At 38.1% G+C, this 18,809-nt stretch overlaps 2 protein-coding genes across 6 annotated transcripts in view; one reads left to right on the top strand and one right to left on the bottom strand.

The window, feature by feature from the left end:
* Nucleotides 1-18,809, bottom strand: part of LOC145937087 (opioid-binding protein/cell adhesion molecule homolog) — a 301,044-nt gene that overhangs the window by 122,713 nt on the left and 159,522 nt on the right. The window lies entirely within an intron of this gene.
* Nucleotides 1-18,809, top strand: part of LOC145937085 (neurotrimin) — a 280,339-nt gene that overhangs the window by 254,203 nt on the left and 7,327 nt on the right. For 3 of the 4 annotated variants that reach the window (XM_083039935.1, XM_083039936.1, XM_083039938.1), the window contains 5 exons: nt 3,603-3,810; nt 4,285-4,443; nt 9,208-9,336; nt 9,488-9,622; nt 18,075-18,224. In XM_083039935.1, the coding sequence (XP_082896061.1) occupies nt 3,603-3,810; nt 4,285-4,443; nt 9,208-9,336; nt 9,488-9,622; nt 18,075-18,224 (781 nt within the window). The remainder of the gene's footprint in view (nt 1-3,602; nt 3,811-4,284; nt 4,444-9,207; nt 9,337-9,487; nt 9,623-18,074; nt 18,225-18,809) is intronic. The other variant, XM_083039937.1, reaches the window with a different exon arrangement.

Below are 18,809 nucleotides of genomic sequence, written 5' to 3'. Positions count from 1 at the left end.
TGTTAGCGTTGCCGGTTCGGGAGAGGATGCGATTTGAGGGTGAGTGATTGACAGCGCTTGCAGTTTGCGCATTAGGGGCGAAAGTGGCGATGGGACGAGCACAACGGAAGCGGAAGATAATGGGACGCTGTTCGCGTTATACATGGTGATGTCATAAATCGGGACGTACCAAGCGCGGAACGTCCCGTGTAAATCATGTTTTATATGCTAAACCAGAATTATATCGTGTGTATATATGCTTGTTACAGCATGTATTTCAAAGTGCGAAATTTTTTCATTAAATGTATGTTTTTTTTTTCTTTTCATGTACATCAAGATTTATTCTCACATAATCTTTAATATACCGTATAAACTTGTCGGGGCGGATTAGTCGAAAATAATGTACGAACGTCCTTCCACGCGCGCGGAAAGGGGATAAAATATCAATCTGAAAATTTCCACGTTATTGAATGGTCCACGTATTATCGTAAAATGTGATCTGCTATGTGTGCATAAAATATGCTAAGAGGCATCGAGAACGTTCTCTCGACGGTCTCGTCAATTTCGGACGCGAGAAGAGGAAAGACGCGCTTATTTGACACGCGGTTTCCATTTTGCTCGGTCCCGTGATCACATAGAAGCGCGAACGGTGGAGCGCTATGACCACGCCACGGACAATGAATTTCAGACGCTCCGTTGACGCACTCTGTTGGAGTATTTCATGGCTGACTATGCTCGGACGTGAGACATATTGCCGTTCTCGACCGGTGGACTTCAATGCAGATTTTATGTTCGCGCGCGGTGGACACGTATCAGCGATTTTCGAAAAGCGCGTCGCATATGGGCTAGCCGAGCTGAACGAGCGAGTTTTGCCGCGCAGAGAGAAGAAGAGAGAAAGAGAGTTCATCAGATTCAGGATTAAAATTTTAAATGTCAAAAAATTGAGATACACCTTTCGGATGACAGACATACATTATTCTTTCCCGCCGTCATCCCTTTTTATACCCTCCATTTTTCTGTATATATAATCCTAGTGTCTGTTGATAAAATTATAATTGTATCGATCAGAAACAGATGAAAGGCAGAGACGCGGTTAAAGGTAAGCGAGAAAATGGTAGCGAGAAAAATATTCTCGAGAGAAAATACACTTTGTTCACGCGACAGTTGATTGCTCGCGTGACAACTGCGAGATGGTCTGTTAACACAAAGCGAAGCACAAGTGCGCAAGTCGCTTCAAAATACAGCGAACGTGTGTTATTATGGCTCCCGTGTGGTCGCAACGCGACTCTTAACGTCTCGCGCTAACGTCAACTGCATTCAAGATGCATGCGAGAAGGTATATAAATAGAACAGCCTCGATACAGAATTTAACGATCTACCGCTATTTTCTCGAATATAAGCAAATTGATAGTCCCCATTAATCTCTTTTTTATCGGATAGTTAGAACATCTTTAGAACAATTGCTCCTTCGGAACAAGAAGCGAAACTTTCAAAGACACGATTCAGTCATTAGCAAACTCTTCACTAATGGCTTCACTAACGTCAACCCGATGCAATTTTCTGATTTTGGAAATATAAGCTTCTTAGGATATCAACTTCAAAGTTCTTGTCGCGTAAAAAAATGAAATTTTAAACACTTAAGAATAACTATTCAATTTTACTTTCCTCGAAATTTTGAAATATAAATTGAGATTTAATTTTGCATATTCTTAATAATTCGCCCTTATATGTATGTTGCATATATTTTGTAGCGTAGGTTTCCAAAATGTACCACGTAGTTGGAGAGATAAAAAAAAGAATCAAGTATAAATCAAAGATCGCAGAATAATTTCATTCGCAAAGAACTTTTGCAGAAAAAAAATCAAACTATGCCGAGAGAATCGAGCAAAGTCGTGATAATCCAATTGATAGGGAACAAAGGGAAAAAGGGGGCGTAATGGCGAAATAAAAAAAAAAAAATAGCGGATAGCGGTAGAACAAAGTGGAGGAAGGTTTCGAAGAAAGATTAAAGAGGGGATTTTGTAAGTAGACGCGAGAATTTGCTCCTGGTCTGTCGGGGAATGGTGGGGCTTCGAGGGGGTGGCTTTGTCGAGCGAATTCTTGCGGTTTCGGAGCAATTACCTTGACTGAACGCTAACGACGGTTCGTAAATCAGGATAGGATGGAACAACAGCTATTCTATCGCCGGTGAATCCATCTATGGTAGCCATCACTCGAACGTAAGCTTTAAATCTCATTTTCCAAGACAGCGATTAGAATAACAGATGTAGTACATACATATATAGTGTTCTATTTCCGCTTAATTTTAACGTGAAAAGGTTCTTTCACGTTTTTCACGATTTCTTCGCGATGACCCTCTCTGCACTTTTACGTAGAAAATTTATTGTTCTTCTATCAAACATACGTTGTTTTGTTCCTCTCGAAACCCTTCTGGAACAGCTGACATAAATTCTGGATCGGTGGCAAGATGCCAAGTGTAAGTTTGTAGATTGTACGATATACTTATAGAACACTTGGACGTTTTATATCCCAAACTCGCCGTTTTATTAACTAACTATAAAATTTTTTCGATTTTTCTTTACATTTTTGTTAATAAATTTAAAGCTCCCCTTGTATCAATACATTTTCGTAAAAATAATAAAATTGAGATATAAAGCACAGAAAGAGAGTATGAAGCGCTGTCTATTTGGAATAGTTAGAGGCATTGTCGTCTAAATAAATGGATATGGAACATACATTCTGAATCGTCTTTGTATACACGACAATTCTAGCTTAATGCAAAATGCACATGCAATTGTAGGTCGACAAAGTGCTTGATGGTAGGACTCATCCGATGGAAACTCGTCGTATTTGAGGATCCAATGACGCTTTGTCATTAAAGTCATTACGTCATCCATCAATAGGGAGCTTCTAAGCCTGCTGGGTCCGCAATTCAATGCCAACAAAGCCGCATTTATCGATTGTCGTACGCCTCACAATAACCGGTTAGGCAGAAGCGTTTGAATGGTAACAATGTCCGACTACGGTTTGTAGATAGAGTAACCGATTTCCATACTATACTTGTAATGCTTGATTCTAAAATTATTTTATTGAATTAAAATATATTTTATTATTCGCTCCTGAAACATATGCCCGGATAATCGAGTCTTCACAATCGCGTTCTATGATTTCTTGATGTTTGCATTTCCGTCCTACTTTCCAGCGAGACTTTCTTTTTTCTCTCTCGTTTCTTTTTCGTTCGCCCGATTGCTCGATAAATTGCGCATTTACATATATACAGTTATCGTAGTGTAAGAAGATTTTAAGCCGGTATTTAGCATAAAGTCATAAAGCTAATCTTTACCGCGAGCAAAACGTTTAATTTTTAATTGCATTTTGATTTCAAGAGTACACTTTCTTTTTTTTTAAATTCGTAAAGAGATAAACCTACGTCGCGAAAATAAAGAGAATAAATCAATTTTCACGAAAGATTTTCAGCATCGAAAAGTTCTAATTGCTCTATAGTAGCGTAACGGATTACACGCGTTTTCGTGGTGTCACATGACACCGGCCGGAAAACAAAAGGCCGTCAGTGATGGATGGGTTCCAGACGATTGAAGCGGCATACCGGCTTTCTGTTTCAGGTGGCATGGCTGCGGGTGGACACGCAAACCATCCTGACGATAGCCAATCATGTGATAACGAAGAATCACAGAATCGGCGTCACGCACAGCGAGCACAAAACATGGCTGTTGCATATACGTGATGTCCGCGAGAACGACCGAGGGAACTATATGTGCCAGATAAACACTGACCCGATGAAAAGTCAGATTGGTTATTTGGAGGTTGTAGGTTCGTCCGCAGGTTCTGCCTCACGCGTCACGAATTAATATCGCGACAGAAAAATGCTGCGTTTGCTTCGATGAAAAAAAAAACAAAAAATCGATGTTTTTCTGCAAAATTTTTACGTATGTACAGTTCGAAAATTGAGCTACGAGAGTAGAGCGAACGACTGGTGAAATCAAATCCGCTTCTGGATTTCGTCTGTGGTATTGCTTTCGAAACCGCGCTATACGTTATACCTTTAAACCGCCAAACGATAACATATCGAAAATTCGTAGTATTTCGCGAGATAGACATCGACGATCGATTTCTCTTCATTGCCTCTTGCTCTAATTGCATTCTCCCGCATCGTTTATATTTTTTTTTTCTGTACGATTTATTTAATATTATTTTTTTACAAAATTATTTTTATATGGTCTTTCTTTTTCGGAGCAAATGCGCACGTATGAAAATGATATTAATCATATAATTTTTATCCGACAGTTCCGCCAGATATTTTGGATTACCCCACGAGTACAGATATGGTGGTAAGGGAGAGTAGCAACGTTTCGCTGCGTTGCGAAGCAACAGGGTCACCGACGCCAAACATCACCTGGAGAAGGGAAGACGGCGAGTTGATTATTCTGGGAAACAGTCAGGAAGGTAAACTACTTACAGGCCGTCTCTTATATGTACAAAGAAAGCTTAATGGTTTGCTGGAATAACTTAGCGACGTTATCTTTAAGGTCCTTTGTACCGAAGTGAGTTTGTACGTCAATGTATTTATAATGATATCCTTCCGGATACGCGCTGTCCTCTAAACCCTCTCTCTCTCTCATAAAATTATATTTCTCGCAAGAGAAAGATTTATTCAATTTTCGTAATAAAATAGACAGCGATTTGCGTAGCGCGGTAGCGCAATTTCCGGATAACCGTTCAATTGCTCGCGATATTCGTCCAATTCCTCGGCGTACGCGTCTGTGACAGACTATTTTCCATAATTTTGCCCACGTAAAGCGTCAGGTGGCGCGAAAATTGCCGACCGTTTCCTACATAGACGCACTTATTTTATTCGCATCGCTCATCTTGAAAATCGCCGCGCCGTCATAGGAAAAGCGAGCGCACAGCTGAAACACCGGATTCACTCAACGCGGGGAAAGGACGATTTATCATTCCGCCTCTCGGACTTTATTCAGCTGACTACGTTGCGTGATGCAATTGCATTCGAAGCTGCCGATGCGACCGTGTCGGTGACGTCAAAGTGAAATATGCGTTTCAGCCCTTATGCGTCTCGCACAATAACGTCAAGGAAAATCGAGCTTCCTCGTTCGCACCTGTTCGAACAACGCGGCGACTTTATTCTACGGGTACAATAACAATTTATCATCCTTTTGTCTTTCAAACTTATTGAGCCGTCCCGCCTCTCTATGCAGTTCCGTTAAATATTTGCTCCCCTTTGTGCGCATTTTATGCACCTGTCCCCGTGCAGAGAGTCCGCGATAATTTATAAGGGTAAGCGACGATTCTTTTACCCCCTTTTCGGGCATCTTTTTACAGTTTGACCTTGTTCCTTGCAAAAATAAATGTATGTATTTTGACGATATCGTTTAATTCTCTTTTTAAACTAACTGGAGCTTTTTTATACAAATATTATTGTCTCCATCTACTTAATAATAATACTATAATATAAGAAAAATTCAATTCATATATAATATATATTGTAGATAGATTTTACGTTAAAAATCTTGTAAATATTGTATTTTCTATATTTACATGTCGTTAATATTAATAATAATAATTTTTTTATTTACATTGTTTGCAGTCAGATAATTTGTGCGATGCTCTTTTTCGTCCTGTTTTAGATCCGTACTAAGTCATTTAAATACACCGCATATCATAATAATTCGCTGACGTGGATACAATGTCTATTTATCATCTCCATATTATCTTTCAAATTTATTGAACCGTTGTTTTGCATAATGTCGTTTTGCTGACAGCGAAAACATTTATTCCGCTACGCGTGCAGTTTATTCATGCGCTTCATTAAGCATCATCTGTCAACCATTTTAAATGATCTTCTATAGGAATTTATTATGTCTTGGTTTACGTTTCTGTGACATTGTTTTCATTGTAACATGTTTATTATTAGAGAGAAAGTTTATCTCTCTCTCTTTTGTTTTTTCTTTATCTCATGTTTTACAATTACACATTTATTCACATTTTTTTCTTCACTTATTTTTTTTTTTTTTAGAAAAAATCAGATTCCATCTTCAATAATATCATGATAATCTTTTCGTTTACATATGGTTTTTCTCTTCTTCAACTTTCTCGATTTTTTAGTCAATACGTACCAAGTTTCTCTCTCGCAAGTTTCTTCTTTTTGTTCAAGTTACGAACATGTACGTTTCTTTTGTGACCATGAAAACTATACGGGCGTCTACATCATACTCGGTTTATTTCCATTTCAATCTTTACTCTACACTTGAACGCTACCATCTTCTTCCATTTTTATTTTCTTAAAGAAAAGTCAGTATTCTCTTTCTCTCTCTCTCTCTTTCTCTTTCTCTCGATTTTCAGAGATATCTTTAACGCGCGTGCTTCTTCCTCTTTAGTTCGCAAATATCTTCGCGTCTTTCTTATTTTGATTCCCCTTTCCGTCTCCGTGCTCTCTCTTGTGCTTAACTTCTTTACCGTTCAGGTATTGTTTCTGGTGCTTCATACTTTAATTAACGGATTCTTTCTTTTCGTTCTCTTTCTACACTCGCATACTTTTCCGTCCTACCAGAATCTACTTGGCGATTTCCACGACCCTTTTTTACCCCCCTGAAAGTCCCTCCTTTTATCCTATTCTTTTTCTCACGGCAATCACGAACAGTCACGACAATCCACCCTTCTCGACACGCTTCAACTTCTCGCATTCTGCCATCCTTTTTCGCTCGCCAACTCTTTCCGTTCTTCTTCTGGCGACCTTTTTCGCTCATGAGTGAACTGTTCGCTCTCCCTCTGTCCCTTTCGTTTCCTCACGCATTCGTTCTCTATCACGGACACTCTGTTCTCGTTCATGTATGCGTGGACAAAATCCCGGGTAAACCGCCAAACCTATTTGCCGGAAACTGTCCGCAAATACTAGCGGGAAAATAAAGTTTCGCGGGGTAGTGCGAAGTTTCGGGGGGACCTTTGTACCGTCGGATCGCCGTAGGATTTCCACTCTGCACTTTTCCAGCTTCGTCTAAAGTTAGCCAGAACCATTGCAGTATCTGGACATACACATTTTTGTGTAATTTATGTCGCCGATAAATATTTATAGCTTGAGATTTTCGAGACGGAGATTATTGACGACGCGAAATAAGTTTTCGAAACTGTTTCGGGAAAAACAGCTTTAACTATATACATGTAAATGTCACAAGTTGTGTCGGAATTTTAATTCGCATGTGCATTCTATTATAGTAAGTTTATAGATTTATTCTCTGAATTATTATTAATTACCCACGAATTATTCTCTATGTGATCTCTATGTGATCGTAATACTGTTACATATAGCTGTTTACATAAATAGTGCGATTGTGTTTAATCGATTTTACGTTACCGAAAGTGACAATTTATGTCTTCCGGAATAATTCCCCGAACTAAAGTAGCGCGCAAACAGCGGAAGTCGCGAAATACATTCAACAGTAAACTGTGGCCGATTTAATTACTTCATTAGTCGAAAAAGCCGCGTTAGCTTAATTCGAAAATCTGGTACATGGAAAATGTGAAATGTAAAGTCTATATTAAACGTAGTTGGCGTTATCGTTTTCTCTCTTGCTATTTTTTTTTTCTTCACCAGCAGCAATGCTAGCGTATAAATCGGCACTCGCAACTAATTAACTAAAGAGCCTGCACAAGCCAACCGCTGGTTAACAGCTTATCTCGTATGCAGGTGATTTCGGGCTGAGTCAGCAGGCACATTTCAATAACATAAATCACCTTGCGCGAAGATTAAACGATGGAGCCGACGAAGTCGTTTCCTCAAACGACTCGAAAATTCATTTTCTCCGAATACATTAATCGAGCTTCTCGAGCGGTTTCTCACATGTCGAAATAAAACGCTTCACTTTGGAATTAATTTTTCTACATACCGTATATAAATAATACTGCGAATACCGTCGTACAGTTACAGCTCGTGTAACGCTAAATATCGCATGGAACGGGACTGTATGTACAACTTTTCGAAGATTTAGTGTGACAGTTTATCTAGATATATGTATTTCGCGCGAGCTAGACATGGAGCGTAAGAACATGAAAGTTAAGGATAACAAGCGAGTTTTAAGCCACGGATGTGTTCAGTGCCAAGGCTGCAACCGTAACGGAGAACCCTCCGTATTCGGCTTACGTCTTAAAACTTAAGAAATGCAAGCGGGACGAGTTGCAGCACAAGGCGCGACGTCTCCCAGGAGCGCGCGGTGATATTCCTCAAGTTCTAAATTTTATGGCGGATGTTTTGCGCCTCTCGAGCACGTGCCTCTCTAATCTACATACTTTAACTTTGCGATTTACGAATTCTTCTGCATTTTATACGTCACGCTTTTTTTTGGAACATACCGACTATTGTATCGCAAATAAAAATTTGATATGTTTAATTAATAACAAAGCGCAACCTCGCGCTTTCTCGCTTAATCGAAAAAATGCATGATAAGTTTATTGGTATGCAATATATGCATGGATTTTTGTCGGAGAAAAGATTTTACGTTAAAATAAATTTATTTCGCGATTATCGAGCAACGTTGTTCAATACAATTATGGATTATGAAATATGAAATCAATGCGAATACTTTAAAGTATACGTGATTTTAATTGTTTATGCATTGCATATATATTTTATCGCGTAGGAAAGCGCGCGTAATAGAGTTAAGAGTTACTTGGCACTACCAAGTACATACATTCATAATATTCGCAACTGAGAATTCGAGTAAGATATACACTAGCAAGAAATTACAGACAAGTGTTTCACCGCCTAGGATGCAGGATGGGTTTTGCGAATAGCTTGTACGAGACGTTCAATGTTAACGGAGATTAGACTACGTGATAAAAACAATGGCGCGGTGATTAGTATCGGTAACGCAGAGAAATACAATGCAATATAGCCGACGTGTATTAATTCGAATCCTGATTGCGGAGTTTTTCGTTGGACATGATGAAAATTTCTTGCTGGTGCATTGAATTTGTGTGCGAAATTTCGCGATTTGCGCGATTTAGGCTCCAAATATACTATCTATGAATAGAGCAAGTCAAAATAATTAGAAATAAATCCATTTTGTAATCGTGGACGTTACATCTGTAGTGTATAACGCAATAGACGTCGATATCTAATTTCACAAATTCTATCGCTAACGACTACGTGATATGACTTTATGAATAAATGGTTTAATGATCAATCGTGTGTCACAGTGGCCAGTATTGAAGGACCGGTCTTCAATATCACGAAGGTGAATAGGTTGCAGATGGGAGCGTATCTTTGCATCGCGTCCAATGGCGTCCCGCCAACAGTCAGCAAGAGAATTATGCTTGTTGTACATTGTAAGTAATTAACCCAAGAGTGTTTTTACACGCGGTGTCTTGACACATTAGTACGTTGCACATTTACGTTTAGTATATAAAATATTGAACAATATATTTAAAAACAACTATATATTATTCTTCTCTCACGTGTGTGTTTTAATGTCAACAGTTACTCCAATGATTTGGATCCAGAATCAATTAGTAGGTGCTCAAGAAGGACAGCAAATGACATTGGAGTGTCACTCCGAGGCATTTCCAAAGTCCATCAATTATTGGACACGAGAAAACGTCATAATAGCAAACGGTATGTTTAAAAATACAAAGCAGCACATTTTTATTATCAATAAAATGCATTTATTCTGGCAAATACGCGTCATTAAAGAAATAAAAATCTACACATATTGAATTTTCTTAAAAAAATTTATCTCAATATGTTACGAATAAAAAAAAAATAATTAGAGAGACTACTTCGAACTTTGAAAGTTTTCATTCGGATAACATTCGAAATATAGAAGCAAACTCGCGAATCGATTGGAATTATACAACGGTAATTAGAAAGCGTCTGCCAACAATGGCGACATTAATTCGAGCTATGACAACGCCAACTCTTTCAATATCGGCGACAATAATTGCGACAGCAGCAATAACAACTGGTCTATAGATTGCCATTTCCGCGCGTACAACATGCGTGTCCCTGCCATAATTTAATGAATGGTAATCGAACTCCGTTTCAGCGGAATACTTAACCATACTTTACTAGTCGACAATACATGGTCAGACCCGGTTTGCTCATCGAGAATCCATTTACGTCCATGTACTAAAAGTTAAAGGCCGCTATAAACGGTTAATATTCTGACAAACTCTCATTTGTCAAACAGGAAGTAGAGAGAATCTGAATTTTATTTTTCGAAACGACTTTGAAAATTATATATATTTTAGAAAATATATATATATATATATATTACTTCAGTTTATATTATCAATTTCCTAATAATGTGCCTTTAATATTTCTCTCTTTAGTGCTCCCTTAAACTAAATCAGTGAAATGTCACTGATTAAAATAGATAAAATTTTACTGAAAATCTATGCCTATTTCACATATCTCTAGTGAAAACACTCACACTTTCACCGATTATGTCTGACTATAGACACTATGATATCACTGAAAAATCAGTCACTACCACTAACTGATTCTTCTCAATAAGATTTCGCTGTTTGCAATACTTGTATAATTGAAACCATTATTTATCAGCGATAATATACCGATTCCATTTAAGAGAGGGATGATCGCGTGAGTAGAAAAAATACGCATGGAACATTGAATGAACAATCTCTGGTCTAACGCGGGAAATAATGTTTGCAGCGGCCGCAGATGCACGTAGCAAGTGAGACGGGGCAAATCGGATCTGACAATACATCGGTGGCGGTGCTTTACCGAAAAGCAGCGCGCACGCATAATTATTTCGGATAATTAGACATGACGCGCGGCTGCTGCCGCGTCGTGTAGCGAGCGTAACGGAGTATAATGTACCTTCGGATCCATTAATGCACGCCGTGCCGTGCCGGCCGAATTTCGCTGCGGGGAGTAAGAACGGAGCGACGGCGATGGCGACGGCGCGGACGCCCGCGTCTGCAGCTGCTAATCGCGCGGCTAATTAGGTTAATTTCGGATCGCTTCTGCCGGCGCACCTGCAGCTCCTGACGCGAGCTCGCTGGCGTTTTGCTACCCGGTGATCGATGGCCCGGTACGATTTCCATTTGCGACGTCGACGGAGGGGAAAAGGGGGGGAAGATTAATCTTTGTTTGCCCGGGCGTCCGAGATTTTTATTTCACAGGCTGGTTTTTTGGGGAAATGAAATCGCCGGCTTTCTGTCGCGCGGCTGAATGGCCCTCGCTTATCTGCATGACGGAATCTGGGGACCTGTATAAACCACGATCGCGGATTTGACTTATGGCTGTGTCACCTTTTATCGCGGAGCGACAATACACGATAAACGCTTTTTAACGCGCGACGATGATATCCGTAACGAATTAAGCTTCAAACCGCTCTTGCAGAGAATAAACGCGTAAACACGAACGCGGTTTCATATTATATCTGTGATTAGGCAACTCGAGCTCTTTATATAATCTGTATAAATAACTCGTATATTAAAATTTTAATTGTAATTCCATGTCGTAAAAGAGTTTCCGCGGCCACGATCGTATAATTCTAAAAAAATATTCAAGAGTCGGCGGTCCGCGTTTTTCGCGCAGCTCAGCACGACTTTCAATCCGAGTGGAATGAAAGTACCATAAAACCGAAGGCGCGTTTCACGGCTTATCTGACGAGGTTCCGTACCCGCAGCCCCGGATGAAAAGCATGCGAATTACGAATGGGTTAACTGTCAAGTTATCTCGCATTATATTCCCCGTGTCAACCACACGTGCCCCCCGGTGTTTCGGGTGTTACGACATGCTTTACGATTTAACGTTCCATGGATATGCACCGTCCCCGACTAATGCGAATTCAGGGCGCGTGACCCACGCACGATCAGATATCGGGTCGCGCGCAGCGCACAGACCATCTATCTATGTGTGCACCGATTTTCGAATCGACCATTCATCGGCTAACGTGGTGAATAGCGTGCCCAAAACCGTACACAATTTTCAAATCGATTCCGAATATTCGCTCCGCGAAATTGTTATTCGGAGCGAGTATTTTTTCGAAAACAAAAAAATTGACCAATAAGACTATTAACCATTTCATATATCTATCTTTTTTAATCAATATACGATAACGACACGTATTTGTATATTTTTCCACATATTTATATTTGAGGTAAATTTGTATATATGTGAAAACACTGGCGGATCCTGGAGGGGGGGGGGGGGTTAAACCCCCCCTTGCAAATTAAAAGAAACAAATTTGCTGAATTTGTTTAAAAAAATATAAATAAAGAAAAACAAATATTAAAGAGCTATCGACGTCAGGATCCGCTAGTGTATATATATAAGTATAAGATACACTGTAAATTATACTCATTACGCATTCAAGGAGTTAAGTGTAGATTAAGTCAGACATAGAATGAAATGATGAGATAATTTCATGCACGAAAATAATTAGGCAAAATTCTTTATATATATACAATATACAATATGTATGTATAAGATACACTGTAAATTATACTCATTACGCATTCAAGGAATTAAGTATAGATTAAGTCAGACATAGAACGAAATGATGAAATAATTTTGTTGTACGAAAATAATTAGGCGAAATTCTTTGTATCTATATAATATATATTATATAGATATAATATATATTATATATATATATATATATATATGTAAAGAATTTCGCCTAATTATTTTCGTGCAACGAAATTATCATCATTTCGTCCTATGTCTGACTTAATCTAAACTTAACTCCTTGAATGCGTAATGAGTATAATTTACAGTGTATCTTATACATACATATTGTATATATCATATATATATATATATAAAGAATTTCGCCTAATTATTTTCGTGCATGAAATTATCTCATTATTTCATCCTATGTCTGACTTAATCTATATTTAATTCCTTGAATGCGTAATGAGTATAATTTACAGTGTATCTTATACTTTTATATATATATATATATTATATATATATATAATATATATATATATATAAAAGTATAAGATACACTGTAAATTATACTCATTACACAATCAATGAGTTAAGTTTAGATTAAGTTAGACAAAGGACGAAATGATGAGATAATTTCGTTGCACGAAAATAATTAGGCGAAATTCTTCATATCTATATAATATATACAATATGCATGTATAAGATACATTGTAAATTATACTCATTACGCATTCAAGGAGTTAAATATAGATTAAGTCAGACATGGGACAAAATGATGAGATAATGTCGTTGCATGAAAATAATTTAGCGAGAAATTCTTTATATCTATATAATATATATATATATATATACACTGGGGTTAACCCCTCCCCCTCCCTTGCAAATTAAAAGAAACAGTTTTGCTGAATTTGTTTAAAAAATATAAATAAAGAAAAACAAACATTAAAGAGCCATCGACGTCGTTGATCCTGGAATAAAAGCTAATCATGAAACCAAAAATATTAAATAAAATAATTTTGCAAACTCCTCCTCCCCCCTTATCGACGTCAGGATCCGCTAGTGTGTGAAAAAATATATAAAAATATGCGTCGTTATCGTATTGATTAGAAAAGATACCTGTCGCTATACAATGTATATGTGCAATGAATTTTAATATTATATTCACAAATTCATAAACTCGATTTGCATTTGTCTGTAAAATATGATTCACTATAAGAACTGATCGCGAAGATGTGCCACGATTATATAAGAAAATCGCGATTCAAAATTACACCGTAAGAATCCGACTAAAGTTGGGCATTCAAATTTCCGGAATAAAACAGAAAAGTTTTATCGGCGTCATTGAAAATTTTTTTTCTCCTTTCCCAGAGGAGAGAATACGGCGCTGGTTTCATGCTTATAAAGCTTTATGGTAATATCCGGCGTCGAGAAATTCATGAATTTTCCCGCTCGCGGAACTTAGCGCAAATTCTAAGTTTCGCCGAGCGTTTCCAGTCACGCAGCTCAATCGACGGAAACGGTTACCTATAGATATATCGCACCGTCCGGTTCTCACGTGACGGCAATCGAGTCGTAAAGCGACGGAAAGTACAATTCTATTATGCCACTATAGTAGAGTCATATAATGAAAGTAGCCATTTCGTGATATCGTTCGCGTTACAGCGTGGCAATGCGATAGATATGTGAGAAGAAAACAAATCTTCATGTGTTTATGTGTTACATCACGTACGAGGGTGTTTCGAAAAGCAAATTAAATATGTTGAAATATATGTATAATTCAATTAGAGATACAAGTAATATGTCATTTCTTTATACAATCACCCTCTTTTTCAATACACTTGTTACATCGTTGTATCAACTTCTTTATTCCATTAGAAAAAAATATTTTTGGTTGTGCCTTCAGTCAGGAATGCACCGCTTCTTTGATTTTACAGCATCCCCCATACAGCCCTTATCTTGCTCCTTCTGATTATCATTGCTTTGAGAGGACGAAGATTTGGGAATGATTAAAAAAGCGATGGATAAATAATAATGGAATAAAGAAGTTGGTGCAACGGTGTGAAAAGTGTATTTAAAAGGAGGGTGATTATGCAAAAAAATGACATATTATTTGTATCTCTAATTGAATTATATATCTCAAAATATTTTTAATTTGTTGTTACGTTTTGAAACAATACGTAACATCGTACATCAACGCGTTTATAACCTTTAAGTAGAGTTATTAAATACCTCTCTTAAGCAATTCCTCTCCGATGTACCGTGTATAATACAATGATTAAGAGAGAAAAGCTGTTGCGCTTGCGGTAATTATTGCAATTATTCGGCGTTTTTTAATCAAACGCGCGAGGCGATAAATTTACTGTATGAATTTGGAGTCGTTGGACGGATGGAAGAGGGTGATTGGGAATTTGAGACCGCCAGTTCGTTGACAAGAGGATTACGCCGTAAATCAGTGCCTTTGGAAAATATAATCTGTCAGTGGGCAAACACGCGTTACGCGCTCGAGCCGGAGCTCCAATTCATTTTCAGCCATAGAGTTCCCGACGGTTAGCAATTACGTGATATTTAACGTTGCGCCGCTTTACCTGCGCTCTACGTGTTTGTGTGTATCAAATTAGATCTGTCGGCGTTAAACTCATTACGGACTTTACATTTTTTATGCTCGCGCATTCGTCGCCGAACTATGTGCGGTCTGCTTTTAAAGGAACGCGTTTCCGCGTCATCGTTGTACTTCCCTCGCGACAGTTTTGGGTATAATTTCTCTCTCTCTCGGGGAGAGAGAGAGATTTCATTTTCCAGCGTTAATTGCATTTCGGACACTTAATGAATTAAAATTAAAAATCTTGACAAGAATATCTTTGTGAGCTGTGGAATTTTAATGGGAAGCTTTTAACAGAAGATTTGCAGCGCTCTCGCGAATAAATCGTCTTACCTATATTATGCAAATGCATTCTTGTACATCTCGTGCAGTATTAAATAAAATTTAATTGATTATAATTTATTTTGGCACAACTCTCTGCGTTTCAGGTTTTTCTTGTTCTTTTTTCATTACTTTAGTATGCAAATAAAACAACCATTTTTCAAATGTACGCGTTAATTTTTTTTTCCATAAAATTGTTCGTGTTTATAACTTTGTTGCGAAATCGTTTCGCGCAATCTCCGTTTTGTCGGCTCGATACTCTTTACAATCTACTCGCAGTTATTAATTTTATTAGGCTAATAGAGTTGCCTCCTTTTTCACGGGTTTTTCAAACGTAGTAAAAAGGTAGATTGCGTTCGTATAAAAGTCCCCAAGTGTCGTGTGATCGATGACACGGGCGCGTGATCGTGGAAACGAGGGCGTTAAGCGAAATTAAGCGTGAGCGATCGGAGCCGCGGCTGGAAATTACGTCGGCAGTTTGAGTTTCCCAAGTCAGGGTGATTCATGCCCACATATGTCGACGGATCTCGCGTGCGCGCGCAGAGATACGAGTAACACACAAAATATCGGTGGTATCCCACCCTCTTCCCACTGACTTTGGGATTCCGAAAGCAGTTTTATCCCTGCGAAATCCATTCGCGGATGCCCCGGTCGCGCCGCGGGTAATGCCGCCGGCACCGTAGTTCAACGTCGTTAAACTTTTTCATCTGCTTTTCAAACTCAAAGCCGGCCGAAAGTTTTTCTTCCGCTCCCGGGGTAGGGGACGGTATACCTCGAATGGTGCCACTACATAAATGCATTCTACCCTTCCGCCGCCCCTTCTATTCCTTCATCCCCTCAAACTCGCCCTTTTCGCCACACATTTCTCTTTCTCTATCTCGGAAACGTAAGTTTTCCCACCGGCTGGGAAAATACTTCGCCTCCGCTTTGCCGCGAGTCATTACACCTATAGATTTCACTCTCTCTTCCGAATGAGCCGCCACCTTGAATTGTTAATCAAAACTTCTTTTCGCATTCGCGCGCATTTCCTCGTCGTTCCGTTCCTCGGCGTCGCTCTTTTCATCCACCGAGACGTTATCGAGAGGAATCGTTAATGCCGGTTCTTCAATTTACTGGTATTTCAGGTATTATTTATTCTAAATACTTATATATAGATATTGTTTTATATTCCTGGTACTGTTTCGTGTTCACGGAAAATTTCACTTTGTCAGGGGGATGATACACTCGGATATGAAAATATCTGAGAGATAGTTAAAGGGATATGCAAAGTTTCGCGCCTTTCGATTATAAACTTCGTATATTAAATTAGTCACGTGATCACGCATAATTTTCCAGTTTCACTTTACTATTCCAAAAGTAACGACTGGTTGGCGTGTTCGCCCACCATGATATTATTGCATTCCATCTTATTTTCGGTCAAGCGAAATTTCCTCGAGATGCCCTTTTCTAGGAATTGCAATTCTATCCCTCGGAAATAGAAGATGCGATCCTAGTATTCAGATATATATGAATCTAACAAATTTGATAAATTATTAAAAGCGTTGCGCTTTAAATTAACTCTGTGAAATGTAACACATAAATTGTTATATAAAAAAAATATATGATTATATTGTGACTGTTACAAAATTATATAGCAAGATGAGATAAATTATTCGATTAATCACTTTGAGATAGTGTGTTATATGAGAATATATATATATTTATCGAAAGATCATATATTCGTCTATATTGATTTGCGAGATAGAAATAACGAAATCGGAAACAAAGCGTTGGGAACAATTTAAATACATAAACGAATGCAAAGGAGAGGTCCAGGCTGACGCGTGAATATGAGAGGCAACCAGGCGAGAAACCCTAATGCTAGTTTTTCTAGTTGACAGAGCACAAAGCACAGTGAACCGTAAGGGCGTACCGGAAGCGCGGGATATTGGCAAACACATTTTGGAATATCGTTATATTATATTCGGTCCAGCTGAAAACGAGAGATGGATCGAAAAACGCGCGTTCATTATACTTTCAATTTTTTTCCAATAATAATAGATACGTGCATAATGACGCACGTACGTCATAATGATGTAAATGTAATAACGTAAAAATATATCCGTCATATCAAATAATTATTTATGCAATTTTTATTTTATAATAATTTTATGATAATTAATTATGCAATTTTTATCTCATATCTAATAATTTATATTAGATAAATATATAATTAGATTACTTTTATAATCTCTTTAAAAAATATTTTAAATTAACGTGTTGTAGATGCAATTACAATATACGCGAGCAATTTTAGATATGCTTGCGCAAAACTGTAAGTCGGTATTTTCATGAAGTAATGTCTTACGGCGGTGTAAACATTACTGCATATAGATATAGAACTGATGCTCGGTTTGTAATGGATCCTCCAAGTATATGCATGCGTAATATATCCCCGTCACATAAGCTTCAGGTTTTCGCTGCGTGTAGTTTCAACGGAACCAGCTCTTTCACCGTAGATTAAAACTAATTCCATAATTTTAACGGGAACAAAGAAGGCGCGAAGCATCTTTTATCTCGCTTGATATTTATTAAGCTTTCGCGGTTAAGTTCTAAAATCAGAAACTTCACGTTTTAACACTCCTCTTTATAATTTCGTCGGGGACAGTGTATATTAATTTTGCACACATATACACACCAGAGAAAATGTCTCCGCATCACGATATGTTTTTTTAATTGCAGGGGAGAAGTACGAGGCATCCTTCTCGGACAACGTGTACAAGGTGCATATGAAGCTAATGATACGTTCGGTCGCCACGTCCGATTATGGTAGCTACAAATGCATATCTAAAAATTCCCTCGGCGAAACGGACGGCAGCATTAAGCTCTATCGTAAGTAAAATACATTTTTTCCCCGTCATTTTAAATTACTTTTATTTAATCGACTCCCGTATAACGTGAATTGGAAAACGCATTCATATTCTTGTTTGTTAGTACATTACAATTTTGTCATTTACATAGATTTGCAAATTACCGAACGATTCTGCTCATATTATTAATCCAAATGAAACTTGTGTGCACGCTTCACTCTCGTATAAATTAACATTCTCAAACATGTTTTAACGGTTACATATAAATCAGTCGATCGATAATGTTTATATTCTTCGTCCCGTCAAATATTTTGATAAATTGTACATTTTAATCGCGCGCCATAATTTACGATTCTTATTTGCGCGCACGCACATAATTCGTAATAACAATAATTCAATTTCCTCGCCATTCTTTCCCACACTTTCCCCAAATATGTTAATGATTGCGCTAATCTGGATTATACGATGAAAAAAATTTGACGACCACGCGCGATCATCACAACGTGTCGTCAAACTGATCGCGCAATTTGCGCGACTCGGCGATCAGAAAGCGATCCGGCAAAGTTACGACGGGGTAATATTATATTAACGCGATATAAATGATTTA

The sequence above is a fragment of the Prenolepis imparis genome, unplaced genomic scaffold (genome assembly GCF_030444845.1).
Source record: "Prenolepis imparis isolate NDT839.2.m4 unplaced genomic scaffold, iyPreImpa1.0 SCAF_6, whole genome shotgun sequence".
Lineage (NCBI taxonomy): Eukaryota > Metazoa > Arthropoda > Insecta > Hymenoptera > Formicidae > Prenolepis > Prenolepis imparis.
The sequence above is the reverse complement of the archived record's forward strand: the minus strand, read 5'-3'. Positions and strand labels throughout refer to the sequence as shown.